This window comes from Rhopalosiphum maidis, chromosome 1 (assembly GCF_003676215.2).
Source record: "Rhopalosiphum maidis isolate BTI-1 chromosome 1, ASM367621v3, whole genome shotgun sequence".
NCBI classification, from domain to species: domain Eukaryota; kingdom Metazoa; phylum Arthropoda; class Insecta; order Hemiptera; family Aphididae; genus Rhopalosiphum; species Rhopalosiphum maidis.
The window spans coordinates 82056587-82079229 of NC_040877.1; the positions used below are offsets into that span (position 1 = coordinate 82056587).

At 32.1% G+C, this 22643-nt stretch overlaps 1 protein-coding gene across 1 annotated transcript in view; it reads left to right on the forward strand.

The window, feature by feature from the left end:
* Positions 1–206: 206 nt before the first annotated feature.
* The window catches only part of LOC113558796, a 50972-nt gene continuing 28535 nt past the window's right edge, over positions 207–22643 (forward strand). The window contains exon 1 of the mRNA XM_026964345.1: positions 207–940. Coding sequence (XP_026820146.1) covers positions 858–940 — 83 coding nt within the window. The 5' untranslated portion in view covers positions 207–857. The remainder of the gene's footprint in view (positions 941–22643) is intronic.

The following is a 22643-nucleotide window of genomic DNA, read 5'->3' on the forward strand; positions in this document are numbered from 1 at the left end:
GGCGGTCGACGACGGGTTCGCGGTGACGTCAGCGCCCGGCGGCGGCCGACCGTACCACGGCCGGCAGTGGGGCGCACGGCGGCCGCGGCATCGGCGTCGGTGGTGTCGGCATCGTCGGGCAACGGCTGTGGCGGTTGGTGGGGGAGTGGACCCGTCAACAAACCGTGGCAGCTACGCTTTCCGCCGCATTCGCCGATGAGATACACACGAGCACGCGTGTCGCGTATATTATTATCCTTCCGAGTCGGTTCGTTCAACGATATATATACATGCTATATATATATATATATATACACATATGTATACACGCATATTGTAATATAAATACGTTCGCATATAAATATAAAAATAATAATATTATAGCTTCGGTGTTGTTTAAATTTATTTTCCTCGTGTAATTTTCGTTTTTACGTCTGTGTGCGTTATTATTCGTTTATTTTATAATTTTTATTTTTTTTTTTCTCTGTGTTTTTTTTTTTGAATTCGCCCGAAACGGACGTGCCGATGTGAAATATTCTAGTGCAGTTTGGTTTGGTGTTCTGTTCGGATTATCGGCAATCGTCGTTGTCACTGTACACAGCCCGTGTGTCTCGAGTGTGCGTGCGATTTCGTACATGGTATCGTTGCCTACGTCGTCGTTGTGATCGTGCGCGAGTGTGGTTCGACCGCGCGATGTTTGCGTGAAGCACTCGTTCTTCATTTCCGCCGCCGCCGTTTTTCTGGTGTGTGTGTGCGAGTGTGCTTGTGCGTGTGAGCAAGTGTGATTTTTCCATTCTCGAACCCGTTGGACCGCGGTGGAATCGTGCGCGACCTGTGTGTTTGGGCGTGTTCCCGAATGATGAAGAGTTGGCGACATAATGGTTAGGGAGACTCGCCATCTTTGGGTCGGAAACCTGCCGGACAATATACGCGAAGAAAAAATACGCGAACACTTCAAGAGGTGAGTTGTAATGTGCTTAAATCGTATAATATTGTATTGATACGTACAGGTTGGTGGTTATGATAACGATAATGATGTATGACGTAGTAGTAGTAATTATTGATAAATAACAATAATAATAACAAAAACAAAACGAACGGTTCGAGTCGGGTTCGAACACTCGAGTTGAGTTGGTTAAGATTTGTCGTATGGACCGGGCTTTATCCTCTTACCTACCCACCCATCCACCTATTACCAAGCAGAAATTACTGAACTGGTACCCGCGACTTTTCCTCGTGGCTCGTTCGACGCGTTATCAGTGTGCCGGACCCTGGCGTGTAAAACACGCTACGAACGCCATCGTCATGTGATCCTCTACACAAGCGCCAATTGACAGACACGACTTGCTCGTTCGCCAGCGTCATCGAAAAGTCGGTCGGCCGGTTCGTGTGACACGTGTGACTTTGGGCACGACGAGTGTTGATCGGCCGTCGATTCGCGAAATCATATTTATTGTAATCGACCGTCATAACATAATATGTGGGTTTCCTTCGACGTGCAACGGCGTGTCTGAACAAAACGAATTCCTCTTTTTGATCTTGCTGTGCATCCGCCCGTTGTCGTTTTTATGACCCGCACCACGTTTACGTTATTCGTGCGGTTACCTGCGAATGGCGAGTGGTAGTATTAGATCGAATATTGTTGAAGACTTCATCTTTTGTTGTTCGGGCTCGGGTATACGCGACCGTCTATAATATAAGTGCGTATATAACGTGATAATGTATAAATGTATAATAATAGCGGCGGCGGTGGGTCGTGTCTCCGGACACGGTATTATAATTCAGTAGAATAGAGTACCCGAGAGCCGTCCTCTCGTACTCGATCTGAAAACGTTTGTTGCTCGATTGTGTTCGTTTGATAAACCGTTTCAAGGTTGGCATTTGTGTAACGATAATTTTTTTTTATTTATTCTCATTTATTTGAAATCGTACTACGTGTAAATGAATAAACAGGTATCCGCGTGAAGATAATAACAATAACTACACGAATGATACGAGTTAATAGAAATCGCTTTGCGATAATAATATTTGTCTTGAATTTTATTTGAAATCTACAAAATACGATAATAAATTCGATTAGTTACGTACGTTACGAGCGCCGCATCTCTTTTGCACACGTTGCCCGAAGCAATATGAAATATTGCATTTGCCAAAAAACAAAAACCTGCTGCTTTCATGCTCTCGTGAAGTCCATCGTATTATCTACCCTATCGCACGACTTTTTGGACACCTTCACGGTCTGTTTTGCGGACGGAACTTCGAGGAAGAGGGAATGTTGACGTACATATTTTTTCATATAAATAATATTTCGTTCAAATGTCAAGGTCGCCGCCGTTTTCCACGTTAAACACCACAATAGTTATTCAGTGAGGATCTAAGCACTGCGTGTACGTGTACGCAGTAGTGTATTTCTATCCACGTTCGTATATACATAGTATATTATACGTACGTACGCTCATTAAAACATTTATATGTATAGACATTTCATGTGTTGTTTTTAATCTAAATATAAACAATATTATACCGTTCATCGTTACGCGGCCCATTCAAGTTTCCACCGATCATTCGTTTTCTGTACGCACCCGCCCACCGTACGCGTTCATCGAACAAACAAGGAAAATATTTTAGTATAATACAAACACTCGTTTTCTTCTCTCGCTCTCTCCCTCTGCTGCCTGTCGTCCAGGAAATATTGCGTGTGCTCACACTCTCTCTCTCTCTCTCTCTACCGGCCCTTTTGTGTTTATACACAAAACAACTCGTTTCGTTTTTCTCGTTTACTGGCCAAGGGGACGGGCGCGTGAGGGCGATATAAATTTTAGCCCCTTTGTCGGAATACAAAAAAAAACACACATGCACACACGAGCGTCCCGGGAAACCAACACCGCCCGTAGCGTCTCGGTGCTTAGTCTCCGCGGCGTTTTATTACTAATACATTTTCGTGGTTTTAATTCGGACGTGTTGATTATTATTACTATTATTGACGAAACGGCCCTGCGCGTCAGCCGCGTGTTTTGACCGCGTAGTCCGATCGCGCGCGCGAGGTTAACCTGTTCAGCGCCGCGCGCGAGTGTTTGTTGTCGAAAGGCGGGTGGTTGCGGCGACCGCACCATCACACGACTCCTACTCTATTAACGAGTTATTATTAGCTAGACGTACTACGTACTACGTATTATTTTAAACGCGCCGCCGCCGTTGAAGATATGACGACGACGACGACGCTCACTTATTTTACCATGTACTCGCCGCTGACAAGAACGTCGCGGAAACGCAATGCTTTTATTATTATTGTTTTTTTGTTTCCCAATGAAAACATTAATATTCCTTTTCAAAATGAAAGCGGCCAAAGAAAACGACATTTAATGTGTGTGTGCTTTAACGACGACGATTTTGCGCATACACCGCGGTGGACGCGACCTGTTTGCTCGGCTCGAAATCGTAGCGAAAATTGATTATATAGAGTAGAAACGCGCGGTCCTCTTCTCTCTCTCTTTCCTTGCTCCGCTGTGTTCCGAGAGGCTATTCAGATATTGTTGGTGAAAAAAAAAATAATAATATCGCTCTCGAGAAACAGTAGGACGGTTTGTTCGCGTACAAAAAAACCAAACCAACTCCTTCACTAACTATAACCAGTAAATAATGGTGCTCTTCAGGCGGGGAAACGTAAGGATTTATTTTTTCTTTTCTTATCAAAAATAAACTAATATTTTTTGTCGGTACCGCTGTCAGAACCAAAACAAAATATCCGAATTGAATATTATTTTCATCACGCGCAAACGTTTGTATGTGTAACGAGTAACAACTATTGTGAAACACGTCGTGTGCATTTCTTATCCCCGAAATAAATATCATAATAAATGTTATTTATTATTCGACGTTTATTGTACGCGTGATGTCTCGTGTTTTGAGTATATTCGTCCGGCGTATAGTCGGTACGACGTGCGTTTAATGTTAAAACTTGTGTCCGTCCGTTGTTCATTGGTAAAGCAGCGCCTCGCTTATTAGAATTTTAAAAACCAACGTCTTTCTAATGGTAGGTCCTATGTAATATCACCGCCATTCCCGGCCTTACTAATAAATATCTACTTTAATAAATTATGGGTATAATAAATATAATATAAAAAGGAAGACAATGTTTTAATCCGCACGGTACATGTTTTGTTTCAATATTACTACAATCTATATGCGTTTTTGATAAAAATAGATGTACCTAGTACCGAAAAACAATAATATTTTTTAGCGTATAATGACTATTGTTCTCGTCCGCCGGGCCGTAGCGGCTGACGCGCACCGCAATCGGTGGGCGTCCGGCTAACGAGAAGTTATTAATTTTTGTTCACTCCTGGCATATGTCCCTTCGCTGATGATGTGGTTGCCAAAAATGTAGGTAAAAATACGAGTTCACTTTGTGTAACTACGTGTTTTTGTAAAATAAAAATCACTTGTTTTTACCGTCGAAAATATTCTGATGCTGGCCATGATTCATACTGGAATAAAAACAAACACGAGATTCCTCATTTCCTATTTGGTATATTATCGTGGTTACGGTTACCCGTGGTCAAGACGATTGAAAACGAAGGTTATAAATTATAATACTGCGACATGGCCTATCGGTATGAAGTTAGATATTATTATGTCAACGAAAAATACCAGTTATGCACGAGAGGTCACGAGAAGTATGGGTTCCTAATCGACCTAATCGCATAATGTGTTATACGTATTAACACCATATTAGTAGTAGTACAGTAGTAAAGTTTTACACATCTGTATAAAAATATGTTGATAGGAATGAAAAAAAAGGCTTGAACGTAATTGTGCCGTGTCTCTGTTTGAAAATTGAAGAGGTAATTTTCTTTTTTATAAAACGTCATAACGGGAGGGTAATTGTTCTAGACCTATTAGCATGTTTTTGAATTTAATAAGACAGTATAATTCCCGGGCAGGTGATGTGTATCGTCTTTTGTGTATCATCGTCTGGTTTTTTTCACCGTCTGTTTCCGGTTTTTAGAACCGTCGTTTTTGTTTTATAATATAAAAAACCTACTGCTACGCCAGTCTGTGGCCCGACTCGTCGTTAAAAATAATATAAGTATATAACCATAATAAAAACAGCAGCACACTGGGTACGTTTTTATTGACTTTATCCGTTGCTATATTATTGTGTGTGTTGCAACTGTACTACACGAGTGAGTTTCCCCACCCTAAAAAATCTACCCGTTTTATATTATTATTATTAGACATTATATTCCATAAGAAACACGTGATTGTATGGTATGGTGAGGTGAGGAGGATTGCTGTGTCGCATTTACGTCTTGTCGGAACTGCGTGGAATTTACAGGTCGAAACGATATGGCGTGGCGGTGAGCTCCTTTCCCGCGTGTGATAACGTCTATTGATTTCTCGAGCCGAATGTGCGTCGTTGTGAGGGGGGTCGGGAGGGTTTGAGAGAGAATGCTGCTGCTGCTGCGTAAAAGGGCGCGCTTTTGTCGGGTTTAAAGTGAGTGCGTGTGCGTGTGCGTGCGTATACGCACTACAGGCGTAATGTGTATCGCGCCTTCTTTACCAGTGCAGCAGCAGAGCGGTAGCGTTTGGGGGACAACCCCATATATTATATTGTACGCAGATAAAAGAATAATACATTCCCCTCGCGACTATTCTCTATACTGTATTGCATCAGCACAGATACCCAAAGACTATATATATAGTCACGCATTGTGTGTTAAACAATCCCTTTCATTTACTGCTTTGCGACCTGAACAACCACACACGCACGCTGCAAGCCTAAAATATTACTTATTAAAATACTAATAATAATAATATTGTTAATAACGTTTTAAAAAAATAATATTATAAAGTAATAATATATAATAATATCTGTTTGAAGAATTTGATTGCAGGTCTTAATATTTTTCTATGTTTTTCGTTAACCGCATGATTATTTTCGTTTCATCGTAGCAACACCGTGCACATTAATGAAATAATGACGAATGCCAGTTGTTCTACCTACGATACCGAACGATTTTACGTTTCCTTAAGAATGCGAGGCCTTCGTTCGTTCCGCAGACAAATTTCACGATACACTGTTGTAGTTTTGCGGTTGGGTACCTATATCGTATTATATATAAATACAAGTTTTTATTTCGTCGATGTTGTTTATTCGGTCTCGTTCCAATCTAAACACGCATTTCGTGGTGCGAAAATTCAACGTCGTATATTTACGTTTGGCAAATATGGCCTTGTAAAATAATACATAATATTACCTATATGATATAACCATAGGAGGAGGAGAGTCGACCCAACCCCTGTGGCTTGTGTACCGTCTGCATTTGTATATTTATTTTGTATTCCCCTTGTGAAATCGCAGGACATTCCACTACGCACAAAATAGTGGGCAGATAATTGATTTGTACATGAAATATGCTTTTTATTTTTGCTTGCCACTGTTGTAAATACCTTATCTGAGCATCTGCAGGTATAAAAAATCGAATTATCACGCGGACATTGAATTTATATATTATAACAAGTATGTTGTTTTTAAGTTTCTTGTCTAAATTATTCTTGTGTTTAAACTCTCCTATGTTCTATAATACAATAATAAACAAACTAAAAACAAAAAATTTTTCTTAAAAATGTTAACAGTATATTATATAAGATATAACATAATAAGTACATTTGACGAAAATATGAAATAAATTTTCAAAAATTATATTTAAAAAAAATTTTTTATGTTTTAAATCAGTTTTAATTTGGACTAAGGTTCAAATAATTAGATTATATTTCTTGTAGATATTTAAAATGTTGAAGGCTGTGTAAGAAAATTATGAATTATCGTTTAATAGTCTTTTTACCATTTTAAAACAAAAAATACTTAATTCTATTTGGGTCGTACATATTATTGTTTATAATTAGCACGTGTTTCAGTGTATTATTTATTTTATTTTTTTATTCTCATTGAAAATATGATACGTACATACTTAAATATACGTAATATGGTAGTGTACCTACAGTTTACTATGTTCATAATCCTTTTGAAGTTGACTTTGTTATCTTGTTTTTTTGCTTATATATCAGTTAGTTTTTATTTTTGCTTTTAGGAGTTGGTCAGATCTGAGGTATTACTATATGTTATACATTTTCAATATTTCTATTTATGTAATTAACTCTTTATGTAGCAAACGGCGGATTATGTAGACTACATTCATCATGTTTATTTGTTAAAAATTCTTTAACTGCTTAATCTAACCTACAAATCAATTTAAATCTTATATTTGAGTGGTATACCAAATAGCAAATTAAAATATAAATCAATCTACACAACGTTTACACTTAGAATGTATGTCCAACTCCATTAAATAACGCCCCGATTTCTAAGTTCAATATAATCTAGTACCTGGGACTTCAAAAATCTGGGTCAAAAATCTAAATAACTAATTTATAAAACTCCTCATGCCAATTTGAGCTTATAGACTGTAGTTTTGGGGTGCCGCGAACAAATCTAATACAAATAAAATCCAAGCGTTCTAAAATGTAGATTAGGGACTCACCTATGTATCCAACCTAACTCTACTTGATGATTTTAATATGGAAATTATTGATTGAAGAACGCTCCATTTATATGCGTTTTCATAAACGATCTCAAACTCATTCCAATTTTCTTGAAAATGATTTATCCATCCTAAAAAAAACTAAGAAATCCTCGCCGCAAGTTAAAAAGGAAGTAGTGTCGTTACCTGTTACAAGTAAAATAATATTCAACCCTTTAACAAAATTAATTTGAAATTTAACAAAAAACAACTTTAGTTTTACGTTGTGTTGCTATTCTTAGTATTATTAAGCTTATTGGGTATTTTTTGTATAGGTACATTGTTAATTTAAAATAATAATAAAATAATAAATGTAATAACATAACAGTATTTCTAAAATAAAAATACATTTGTATTATTATAATACGAGTATTTCTGAGTCATGTTTTTCGTTATGAAATAAATAGTGTTATTATTTGTTAAGACTTAATAAAAATTAATTATTTTAAGGAATATAGCGCGATGAATGTTTGTGTTAATTTTATAACAATTTATTAACAAATCCCTAATATTTAAGTTTTTATTTTTTAAATTCGAGTTAGTAATACATTTAATTTATATATAACTGAAAATATGGTTTAGTTCAATTTATTTGAAGGTTCGTGTTATTAAATGGCTTATTCGCTTATTGGTTAAGGATTTGTTCAAAAATTAGAATAAAAAACATTAAAAGAAGCTAAAAACTTAATATTTTCTTTACAACAATTAAATCTATGAAGGTATTCTTGGTATTAATCGAAGTATTATGTATATTATCACGAAAATTAAAATGGAGAAGAGTACATTTAATTTACCATTAGATGACTTGCTAGGATCGAGAACATCTATCTTATACATGTTGTATGCAACTTAAATCTACATTCAGAAGCTTTGTTAGTTTAGAGTAAATTTACTTGGTATTAATCTTAAAGGTAACAACACATTCTATAGTTTGTTGGAAATTATATTTCAATATTTTAATTTTGAAGCAGTTAAAAGCATTTACAAATATAATACTTAAAATGCTCATAATTTACTTCAAAATTAAAATATTAAAAAGTGGTGTCTTAGGTAATAATATTACCTTTAAATTTTATATAATAGAAAAACAAATTCACTCCAATATTAAAAATAACAGAATATAATGGATTCTTTTGAATGTTAAATTTGATAGTTAGTACTGATAAAATACGAGCGGGTATAATGTTCTCTTAATATTTATTTATGATAAAAAATAATAACTAAATAAATAAATTGCCAACTTATTTTAAAACGTATATTCTAAAACATGTATTTTATTTATTGTAATATGCTTTGATCGCATCAACATACAATTTAAGGAATATAATCTGTTCTTTGATAACTATACTTGGGTACTAATTATCTTGTACTGTAATATATTTATTAATTTATTATTATTATTCATTAATTTTATCCAGTTAATGACATTTCAAAAATTCTGTATGCGAACTAGAAACGAATTTCGAAATACTTGATATGTTTTCTATTTTAGTAAATCAGTAAACTACTGTTATTCATTCTCCAAACTTGTATTTGGTGTATGATGTTTAGTATGATGATTATTTTAAAAGAGAACTAACTTCATTTTTATGTATGCAATAAAGTTATGAAATTTTAAATCAATAATAATATTTTATTATTAATATACTATTATTATTAATACCTTAACATACCTGTTTATTGTAAATGTGTTTTTGTATTTGTGTATAATTTTAATTAAATGTAAAATGTACTTTTTTACTTATATACTACTATTTATTGAGTTTAGTTTAACTTAATGTAAGCAATAAATGTATCCATTTGCTTTGTTATATCCCAAGTTAATTTGTCTGTATAAACTATAAATAGTTATTGTCAGATTATTGTGTATTTTCAAATTCTTTAATGAGTTAGACTTATGTAAAATATTTAAGAAATGTTGAAAAGTTTTTTTTATTGCTTTCATTTCTGTTTCAACTGAGATTTTCTTGATTTTCTAAAAAGTTACTCAGAAATTCCAAAAGAAAACCTCTCGATAGTGCAGTTAAGGTAAAAGCTAAGTTACAATCAAATAGATATAAAATAAGGTACTACATAGAACTGATAAAACTTTTTTACAGTCTCACTAAAAATATTTTGAAAGAAAAAAGTATGTAACTAAACTAATTAATTTAAAATAATACGCAAATATTTAAGTGATTGAGATTATATGTATTTATAATTTAAATTATGTATCTATATAGATAAAAATATATAACGTATAATAATAATATAAATGAATACATAATATGAAGGTATGTAGGTCTACTTTGAGCATAGTATTTAATTTACAGGTTCGTTTTATGTTAAACATATCTTATCTAACTAAATAGTTTTTTTTTAATTAAAAAAAAATATATATATAAATCGGTAGGTACATTTAAAAGAATATATATTTTAGTTAGGTATATATAATATGTCAATATTTAATCGCTTCTAATATATTTTATTGTTTATTTAAAATTCGGTAGTAACATCAAAATAGAATATATTTTATAATGGTCAAAGATCATCTTATTTCTAGTGTCTACAAAAAGTTTAATTCCGAATTTCAAGCAAATAATTATAACGACAACAATAAATATTAGAAGTGATTAAATAATTACATGGATACAACTAACTAAAAAAAAAATAGACGCTAGAAATACGCTGATCCTAGATCATAATATAATATATTTTACTTTAATGTACCTATATATAAATTATATACCTAATTTCGGTGTCTCTTAATTAATATTTATTGTACGTGGTGTTAGTATTGTTTTATCTTAGTATCTGAAAGTAGCCATTTATACACTGTAGAACAAAAAGTTATATTGAAGACTATTTTGGATTATTTCAATATTTTAGACCAATGCTGTAAACAATTTTGTATAATATCCATAGATTTTTTTTTATAATTTTTATAATAATAGGTTCTAGAAGAACAAGCATTATTTTTGGTTTTCAGCACAGGTGTTCAAGAAGTTCAATGTAGACATTAAGTTGCAACCGTAATCGCGAGTTGCACGACAAGTGGTTGATTCACGAACTGGTTCAAAAATAAATTAAACCGGTTCAGTTATACGTGTACTTTTTTATGGCAACGTGTTCAATTTTTTTTCGAACCGTCGGTAGTATGCCTTGAGAAACTACTACTACTAAGACAATTATTATTTTTTTTTACAAAACGATGCATTAGTATGAAAAATAAATCTTTCATAAGTGGCATACTGGTTGTGTTTCAGACTTTCTGTGTGGGTGACTGACGATATATTATTCATTTATTTGTCATATAATCTAATACATTTGTGTGGATATGAACAATATTCTATTATAGTATGTTAATTTCAAAGATAAGATTGTATTTATCATATTAATTATAATAACGACTGTGCTAAATAAAATGTTAAGTTTAATTTTGTTATTATCATTATTTATCTAATGCATTTTAATCGAACCTATATAATAGAAAACATAAAACAAAATCAATGGTTGTATTGGGATAAAACATAAAGTAGTGCAATTTTATTGGGATTATGCGTAATGGGCTGTAGAAAGTTATGTTGGTTAAAACCATCATCTTAAGGTTCATTATATGACAGGGCATTGAACTGTTTGGTGTATAATAGTTGTCGGAGAGCCCACAGCAGTACCGCTCGTTGCTTGAATAATATTCTTTAAAAATCTACCGGTGTCGCCCGCCTAGCCTGGTTTATAAATGTAAATTATATATGATCCCAAGACAATGAATATAATAATGCGACGATTGCGATTTTAATGATATTCTGTCGCTGTCAAGCGTGGTAGAGTAGGCCATCAACATCACGGTCGTTTGTTGACAATGTAAGTCCACGCGTTTGGCTTTCTCGTCATTTTCTAGTAGAAAAATGTTCGGGCAATTGTCGAGCTTTTACGCGGTCGACTGATTTCGTTGAGGTTATCCACGAATGTCGCCCTGCTGTAAATCGTTTATATTCCACTCGTTATTATAGTCTTAACGATTTATCGTATTCGGTAATTATGCTAAAAGTAAAATAAAATCTAGTGCAGGTGATCACCCATGTTCCAGATATACACAATTATACATTAACGAATATTCCAAAGTAAAATACAGATTCATATCGTAGGTATTTGAAAAGAAGAAACTAAAATTTTCATAGTTATGTCTCATATTTTTTTGTAGTTTATACTTTTATAATGAGTCACACCATTCGGCAGCCACACTATAATAAATAATACTTAATAATTAGTAACCATTAACTCTTTATGTCTAAGGTAGGTTAAGTACGTACAACGTAGTATGCACGCGTATTTTAAAGTTTTGACGAGAAAATATGTAATATATAAATTATAAAAGCAGCAATTATTCGTCATAGACTATCGTAGTATTCATTGTTGTTACGGTCATGAATTAGTATTTCGTAGTTTGCTAAAAAAAAATAGGTCTTTGCGTTGCTTTTATCTTTCTATTTTTTTTTTAACGATCACAAAGAAACTGATGACGGCGTGATAAACGGTGAAAATTAGTGTTATTTTTGTGACAATTGAATGACAAATGTGAGAAGGGTAGCAAATCGTAGAACCACGTTAATAATTTGATCATAAATAATTACTATATACAATATATATTATGTAAGTACCAAAAATATAGATAAACAAATAATTTTTGCTGCGTATTAAATGTGTAGTCCATCTACGTTATTTTTTATCTGGGTATTAATGGCACTTAAATGTAATTTGTCAATAGTTAATTATTATATTGGTATTGCAAATATATGGAGCAACCTATACTGATACCACCGTGTGTAGACATTACCACTTATTGTTAGGTTTCAAGTATCACATTAATCTTATTAAAATACAACTCTTTTGGGGTTCTTAAATAGTATAATTTTTCCTCGTTATAAATCAAGGTCTCTAACAGAGTACGTTATTGAAATATAAATAAAACTATAACCAAATACTCAATTCAATTGTTTCGCCTTGTTTGGTGTCCATGTACGTGGCGTACACCGTTGTCTTATCATTTTTGTATAAATTACACGTATAACTAAAAATATTAATGTTATCATCTCATAATGAAAACTAAAAAAATTGTTATTGCCATGTCGTGAAATTTCCTTGTACCTAATATGCATTGTTGTTTAATCAACAGTAACCGTTGAACTGCATTCGACCGTTGTGTTACTATACTGCCAACGTTCGTGTAAAAAAATATGCGTTTCCGAAAATAACGCGTTAAATGAAAGGTTATTATAACCAATTATTTGGGCAACGGAGAATTTGATGGACAAGGAAATTGGAATTCGACCAACTGTCGTCTTCCAGTGAAAAAAATAATAAGAACATTGAATACCTTTTGTCTCACAGAAAAAAATAAGAACAAGAAAACAATTTTTAACTAAACGTTTAATTCACGTCCAATTTTGACCACGCGAAATCTGCTTGAAAACAATTTTTTTTCAATAAAACGAACTGGTCTTCGAGGGCGGTAGTTTAAGCAGCATCAAGTGTGACCGCGTGTTACCGAAATACATTAGAATTACGTTCAGGTTAATTTATTATTATAAACAATAAAATAATACTTAATATCTAATAAATATTTTTGTTATTGTATACTGTAGTCTGAGTTATATACAAATGTGAAACATCTAATGAGGGCCAACAATCCAAAACGTGTTATCATTAAAATTAAAATTGTTCAGAAATGTCAAAAAAACTGTGATAAAAAAGTATAATTAGTTAATTTAATCGAATTTTGAAGATCAAGACTAAATTTTTTATCTTCTTATTTATTTCTATGAACAATAAGTAAAATAATACGTTAATCATTATTTCATAACAGACTATTAACTTTATCTACTATCATTAAATATTACTATATTGGATATTTTTCTTTAGTAAATAACATAAAAAATACTCGTTCAGATTTAGATACATTTATATTTTTGAAAATATTATCGGATAAATTATTTTCAGAATTAAAATGACGACAGTTATTTGAATAAAAAGAAGTTGGTATCACCACAGACAGTAGGACACTTCTTAAATATTCCAAAAATTAGAATTTGAATATATATTAATTATTAAAGGAAACAATGAGAGGGTTAAGCGTACTTGATGAATCACTCTGTATAAATATTATTATGTGCGTATGTACTCGTTAAATAATATTATAATATACGCGGCTGCAGTAATAACGTCGTGTTACGTAACCATCAGGATGCGATATTGCGTGTGTGTACGACGGTTTAAACACACCGCGTGCAAACACACACACCACTATAAGACTCTTCGTGTACGCCACAACGTCGCAAATCCCCTTAATAATATTAATAGTAATAATAATATATTCCCAGGTAACGCGACGTACTTTCTCTTCGGTCACCACACACCACGCTGATTAAAACAGACGTTATAATAATAATAAATGTGATTTTTCTTGCGGTTAGCGCGGGCACTATTTTCAGACGGGGCTTGCCCGTACCGATACCGTCATTTGCAACGTGCACAACTGCATGGAAAATAACGCTGTAGGTAGGTGAGGAGGTATTATTAAAATACGAGTTCGCTGTGCGTGTAATCGATAAAAATCTATGACAACTATAATAATACGACGACGTTCGTTCGCTCCCAATTCGATCTGCTGTCGAGATGCGTGACTCTTCGATGGGTAGTTGGTATAACTTTTTCGTTTTTGTGGTGGGTGGGGAAAAAATATTAATATTGATATTCCGGAAAATCGGCCACCTCCTCCACTCACAACCTTCATGTGACTATAGTCGACGATACACAATATGGCCTTACCTGTGAGTTAAATATAACGGTGATGTTTTTTTTCATGCCGACACGACAATGTTTACAAATAATTAGTAACGGTAAACGATAATATTTTGTCTCCAACCGATAATAGTGGAATAAAATACGATAGTAGCCCTATCGGAACATTTTGTGCACTGACCATGGTGCTGTAGTAGTACTTTATGTTTAACAATATTATGAACTGCAAGTCGTGTGCAACACGTGAACTACTATTGTAATATATATAGCATCCGCCTGACGGGGCTATGATAGTAATAATAATGTGGTGTTATACTACGATGGATGTTAAGAAGAAATGAACGAGTACCTCATCATTGTGCCCGTGCACTGCCACTATTAATTCGTAGTTTTTTTTTTGGCGCGTACAAATGTGGTGATACGTTATTTATAATATTCTGTTGAATTGGCACGTTGTATGAGCGTGACACCTGGTATAATATAATATTATTTTTTCTACGATGCTATTAAACGCGTTTGTATAAGGCATCAATAATATTATATTTACATTAAACATAATATACTACAAATTGCGGTAAAATCATTTATTATAATGTGGGTCAATGTACATGTAACAGTAATAAACCTAAAACTGTTACGCGCGCACTCGAGATTCGAGAACACGCCGCATCGACAGCCGCGGCTAACGGAATGAGAAAATGCCGTCCGGGTAAACGCCGCCGCCGCCTCTTCGCATTGGCGCGCTCGCCACGTTATTATTACCTATTATTAAGTATCGTCGTGGCGGGTGGGCGTCTAAAGCGGTAGTGTTCACTATGCTGCTCCGTTCGTCTTGCCGTCGTCTCGTTTCTCCAATCTCATTCGGGTGGTCGATGCGTGATAAGTCGATGGCAGCAATTTTTAATTTAATTACGGCTGTCGGTTATCAGAAGTATTCGGTTCTGAAAAAAGCACAGAAATATTTGAGTTGTGCTTGAAAATGAAAACAACAATTTTGTAGCATGGCCTCTGTGAAGTTTGTATTGCGAAAACAAAAAATCAGCCTCCTACCCGGCGTGAGTACACGCGTTTCTCAATCCTTGGGATTATTATATTTTTGTTTAATGCTCGGCCGGTTGTTGTTGTTGAGCATTTTTATTTTATTTTATTATATATATAAATATACATATAGAATATAAGCCGTCGTTCTCGTTCTAAATTAATAATTGTTGTGGGTGAATAACCCAGCAGGAACGTTGTTGAAGGTGTCGGCAGTAACGTGTTATTATATATAATAATAATAATAATAATAATAATAATAATATAATAGCAGCGAGCGTGTGGTGTTTTTGTATGGTACGATCGACCGTCACGGATCAAAATACCGAAATGGCAACGCCGCACTACTGTTGTCGTCGTACTCAGTTTCTCTCTTTCTTTCCCTTCATCCGCACCGCTGGAGCGGTACACACACACACACACACGCACACACACACACACAATGCCCACGCCTTGGTGTGGCGGGCGGCAGTAGTAGTAGTAATAGTAGTAGTAGTGTAGTAGTAGTATATAGTTGTACTACTAGTAGTAGAGTTCATCTGTCTCTCTCTCTCACACGCATACAAACACTTCATTTTTCTTTTTTCTCGACCATCATCATCTTTTATATTTTTTTCTTCGTTCGTTTTTTTGTAGTATAATACTTTATTATACGACGACGAGCGTTTATTGTAACGACAAGACTCTTGGCGCACATATTATACAATCGACATTTTTTTATTCCATTAAATATGATAAAATGCTTTTTTCCCGCTCCTTCCCTACACGAGCCAAGTGATCGAGAAAATTTACTAGGCGTTGTGGAAGGAAACCAATACGAATGTGTGTCACACACGTGCAATAACGGTGTTCGCTCGGGTGAAATTTTGCAACATCTTTTTCCCGAGCGAGTACAAATATATTATATTTTATGCGCACTAAAAGTGTAAAAAGAACGAATAATAGCGGTGTTCCATTCGTCGGATAAAATAAATGTGTGCGTGAGACGATGATATCGTGTTCGAGTTCGAGTATTACACTATTACATAAAACGCTAGGGGACCGCACGAGGTATTTTTTCTTAGGAAATACGAGGGAAGAAGTGGGTCTTCTTTATTGGCTAATACGGTACGTATGTCGCTAAGGGATACACGACGGGGGTCGGTAAAGAAGAGATTCATCGAATCTTGTCAAACCGGTTGTTGTACGTGCGAGTGCATAGGTTTTTTCTTTAAAAATTAAACTGTAAACACTTTTTGAAAACGAACAATCCATACAATCTGTATACTTATCGTAGAGAACACTAATATTATTTTCACTCAAAATGCGTTGTGAGAGTGTTTCCAGTCTTAGTGTTCCCATGAACAAAACTTAAATATATTGATTGATGAATGAAATCATTTATATACTGCGGAGGGCCAACTGTAAACAAATAAAAATCGTTCAACGCCGAGAACAGACCAGTAGCAAAGCGAGTGCGTCTGCAACCGGAGATACTATAAAACGAAAAAAACATCGAAAGAAATAACTTATAAGTTTTTGGCCGAACATTGGGGGTAGGTGTATGTGTGTGTGTTAGTGAGGGTGGGTAGTAGTGTCATCGTTATGGTGGTACGGTGGCGGTGTTTGGTATCGATGTGAAAGCCGTGCCCGGCCGCCGCCGGAGCACATAGTTTTATTATGTGTGGCGGTGTGTCTGTGCGTGCGCGCGCGCACGTACAGTTTGGCAACGTGGCGTGCGGGGCCAGCCTGGACACACACGCACACGCACAGAGACGTGCTTGAATCGTTAGGTCGGTGGGCGAACTCCGCTGCCGGGCCGCCGCCGCCGATGCCGTCGTGGTTGTGGTGACGGTGCGCGGCGGGAGGGGGCCCGGCTGCTTGTGATGCTCGGGATCCAAACCGCCGACCGAGCCGATTGAACGTTTGGATTTTCTTTTTCTCGATACTTTTCTTGTAGATTATTACTTTTTTTTATCGCTTCGTAATGGGAACGTCGATTTTTTTATATTCCTTCGTTATCGTAGTAGTTTTTCGTGCTCCATGGCCAACCGATCCTTCACCGTGTGATTGAAACGCCTTGGCGTTGTCCACTAATACTCTGGATTCACCAGGCGTGGAAGAACACGAAAATTCAAAACAATAATAATATTATAAATATTATAATATATTACATTTTAAAATTATCGTTTACGCAGTAAGTTCTGATATTACTACGAAGCACGCACTTACGCGTATTTTTATGGTTAGGTTTAGAATTGTACACGAATTGTACCGGCCTGTTACATATTATCATAGTTTAGTTTGTTCGTACACGATAATAATAAGTTATTATTACTTCTACCACCGTCGCAAGTATTTACTTGTAACTATTCAACCGTCGATTTTCAATAATAAATTCAATCCAATATCTATATAATATTATTATCGTCGTTTACACGTAGTTCTGTTCGTATCACCTTGTGTGTATGTAAACGCGCTGTTAATTTTTTTCCTTGTCGATCCGACGGAAATATTAACGGCGAGAAGATGTAAATTGTATTATATTATTATTTATGTATGTGTTCCAATAGCCAACAATTTTTATGACCTAAGGTCAATATAATATAATACCTAGAGATTGTAATTCGCTGTTCTTATATTGTAACACTTTATATATAAATATATAATATATACATTATACATATATGAATTTAATATGTATTGTGATGCTAACGGATAACATCAGAAAACCGGATTCATCTATTCTTTTATAATAACAATTATTATTTTTTTTTTCTTATGTTAATTTATTTAGGCGTGATTAGTAGATTATCTTTACGCGACGGCTAATGTCATGGGGTTTCATAGGTCCAGACGGTCTCATATTTCTTCCCTCGAGATGATACCCTCTGGGAAATTATTTTTTCTTATTTATACTTAAATACGTATGCATAAAAACCGTATTATACTTTTAAAATAACAAATAACTTAAGTATCCGTAATGAATAATTATAATTAAAGTGATTAAAAGAAGGTCTCTATACGTAATTGTGTTTTCACGTACACAAGGTAGTGGCGATCATGCAATAGTTTATAAATTATTTTCAAATATAACAAATTGTATTAGCCAATTTTGTTGTGTATTTTATTTTAGGTATTATAATACGAAATTATTATACCTAACGAATGAAATTGTAGAACATTAAAAATCTTGCTATGAAGAAATTAAATGGTTATACATTATCCAATATGTCAATTTAAAGATATGTTTATATATTAACTATTAATTTATTTATTATCAATTTATTAATTGTCAATATATTACACAATAGTATATAATTCTAAAATAATAATAATAGTCTAAATTGAACTAACTTGAACATATTAAATGAATATAAATAAGATTAATAAAAATTAAGGATTACACGTAATAAACAAAATCGTCTAGGTAAACACAAAAATTTTAGTTAAAAGTTTTCTATTTAAACCATGGAGTAAACCAAACTAAATTGTTTTAAAGTGATATTTGAAAAAAATAATTAATGACGTATGTCGTACATAATATTATTCTGTATTTATATTCTTTAAATTAAAATATTTTTATGAATGAAAAGATTTTTACTATACAATATATCAGATTAGAATTTAGTGATATTTATGTAATCATATAACAGTATATGTTCATGATCATATCTTATGAGTTATCACTTATCACTTTGTATTCTTATTGGTATCTATATTATTTTTTGACATATTGAGATAATTATAATCTTAAAATATGATTACTTATTTATAAAATGAATAATATAACTATATGCAATGATATTTCGTTAATAATGAAATAGTATAATCACTTATCAATATACAAAATATTATTGTTTTTGTAAACAGAGGAGCTGGAGAAGTCACTATTTTCCGTGTGGTTATATGATAGGAAGGGGGTATAAAGAGTAAAACTACGCATTTTTTTTTTACAAATATATATTATATTTTTTTTAATGTTGATATACTAATATAATAAAAATTATTTACGTATTTGTAGTATACCGTATACAAATAGGGAATGTTTTTATTGACACAACATACCAATATGAATAAATTCAATATCAAAAGAAAATAATAAACCAAGATAGTTATTTTGCTGTATAGTGGTATGGTGATGTAAAATCGTTATTCATTAAAATTTATGTGTTAAATTTGAGATCATGATTAATTATTACAATGGAAAATCTATTCTGAGCGGTAGTTGCTGCCTATATTTCTATGGATATGTTTTATTTTAAATTGATATTGTTATTATTAATTTATTTTTCTAATCGGCTGAACTATTTTTTCCAAAAATATATAGCATAAAATCTGTAAAAGATATTGTTTATTATATTTTTATTAACCGTTATAGCAGGGCGAGTGCATGATGTGTACGAATAGTGTGCATTTTTTATAATATAAAATGTATTATTATCATAAAATTAATTTAGATATTAGAAAATATGTTAATTAATAATAAAAAATAATATATGTGGTGACTTAAAGTTTTAAATCCCCTCAAATAATATTTTTTGAATTACAACAAAATTATTAAAATCTTTAAATATCCAATTTCATTAAAATTGTAAACCTCAATTGTGTATGGAAAAATTGTGCATTACCTAATTGTTTTATATATTTTTAAATTTTTAGGTTTTTAAAAAACTATACTTACATACACGGGTCTTTGTATTAGTCTAATAAGTAACTTGAGCTATTAAAATTAAAAATGTTTTCAGTTTTTAACTTAATTTTTGTGATTAAACAAAATTGTGACCATTTTAACTCATATGGTTATTAAAAAAATCGTACTAATGTATTTTTAAAGTGCTATAATGACAAATTATAAAGTATCTTTTTTAATATTTGTTCTTCACTAGAGAGTAAAATGGATTTTCTCGAATTTTAATTTTACTGTTATTCGTTGGTATAACCAAAACGGAGTGAAATACACGCCAATACGTCTGCTTAACTAAATAATTATTTTATTTCTTTGACTTAAATTAAATATTTATAAAGATAGCGGCGAAAACCCTCAAAGACTATTATAATAACGTTTTAAAAATACGAAATCTGAGTTGGACACTGGTGGAATTTCTCAATGATTAATTTTGTTTTGAGAAGTCAATAATTATATTATTGGTTTTTTTTTTCATTATTACTAGATGATTGTATAATTTTATTAACATTTATTAATTATATTTATATTAAATGCTTAATTAAGTTGTGTAATTTAGTTTCCTTTGAGAAGATGATAATATTTATATTTTTATTTAATTGAATATCTGATTATATTGTTTCTCCTTTCTATTGTGGTACGTAGTGTTTATTTTTCAATGATAATATTGTTAATATACATTTCCTATGATTTATTTAAATGCGTTCTATTGTCAAAAACGTATAAATCTGATTTAATAATGTTATTTAACTTTTCTCTGCAGAGTACGGGGTAATATCTGAGTGGTCAATTACCACCTTTGTTTTTCTCTGATGCCATCGATTGAAGATAATATTTAAGACAAATTATGCTAAATAATATAGTTATAAATTTACGGTGTCAAATCATAATAATAGTATAATATAACATTATAAAGCTTAGAATAATTTTGTATCACATAATATCGAGTAAAATAAAACAAGGAAAATTAACTCAAAAAAATGTTAAACCTTTTCCATGTATTCATTAAAAATTATATCATATTTATAAAACACCAATATTTAATTACTCGAATTATCATAGCAAAATTGATAGAAAAATATTAAGTATTTTAAACTACAATATTTTATAAACCTTCGTGATGGTGGATTGACATTTTTTCAATATTCATACTTATTGGATAAAGTAATTTATGATTTTTAATATTATACTAAATACAATTTTTTCAATGTCGATTGTATTAATTTTTTTAATTTTAATTATATTTTGTATACAATTACTATGGTGATACACAAAACATTGATAAATCATTGTTATTAAATTAAAGTGAATACAAGGGATTATTTAAAGCAATATTAAATGAAAATAAATAAAGAAAAAATATTCTAACTAGCCTTAGCGGATTCTGTGTTATGGTTTTGTTGCATGTTCTTTTAATTGTTACTATATTCCTATATATATAATGTATATATATAAACTACTGATAATGTATAAATATCAGTACCACAGTTCCACCTTAGTTGAATTACTACTATGAATGCAACTTTTCCAGTCAGTTATTTTTTATTTTAAATAGTGAGTACTTTAATTTACTTGTAGAAAATGATATGTATGTTATTATAAAAACAAAATATTCCTGTTTCTACTGGTGTAAAATAAAATGTTTGTTCATATTTTCACTTTTTTTTTTAATTGTGTTTCTATCGTGCGACTATTTCAGACATTTTTATGGACTATATTGTTTAAATATAAAACTCAAATTATATATTTGAAGTTTCAATTAAAGTCTTAAATATTTTTGTACATGAACATGAGAAATTTCAAATTTCAGCTTACATATTTATAGATATTTAATATAATATATTTATTTGTTTATTTAGTTAAAAACTAAATCTACAACTTAAAATATTTATTCTAATAATTATAGTCTACTTATACATAATATGTAAGTTGTATTCTATAACTGCAGTAAAATTACATTTATTATCTTTTAAATTACGGAAATAACCTTTTTAAAGTATAGTTGTATTTATATATTATGATAAATCAGTGTTTTACTCTTCTGCATTCGTTCATTAAAATTAAAGATTTTTATATTATTTTAGAAAATTAAAAATAATTTGAATATATTTTTTTGCGAATCTATTTTATGTAGAGAAAATTACACGATGACTTAATATTTATAAGTAAGTTTTTGGGGGATACTCCTGTGTGCTTATACTTCTATAAAAAATAATATTTTCTAATTAAGAATAGGACAATTTAGTATAATTAAGATATCATGACTGGGTGTGTCTAATATTATTACTTAAAATAGTTTTCCTAAAGTAAATTAGACAAAACCGAAATCTAGCTGTATTTACATTGTTACCTTTTTTTCATGCAAACATAATAAAACTATAGATTTATATATTATAAATTTATAGTTATTTAACATTGCTTGATTAAACAGTTAAATAAAGACATTTAATTTCAAATACCGCACATACGAAAGTGGGGTAAAATTAGTCTATACTCCATTTATATTACACAATTAAGAATCTTAAGTGCCGAGAAACTAATAAATAGCTTTTAACTTGACTAATGTTTTTAGCAGTCCATCATTATACGATAGTCTA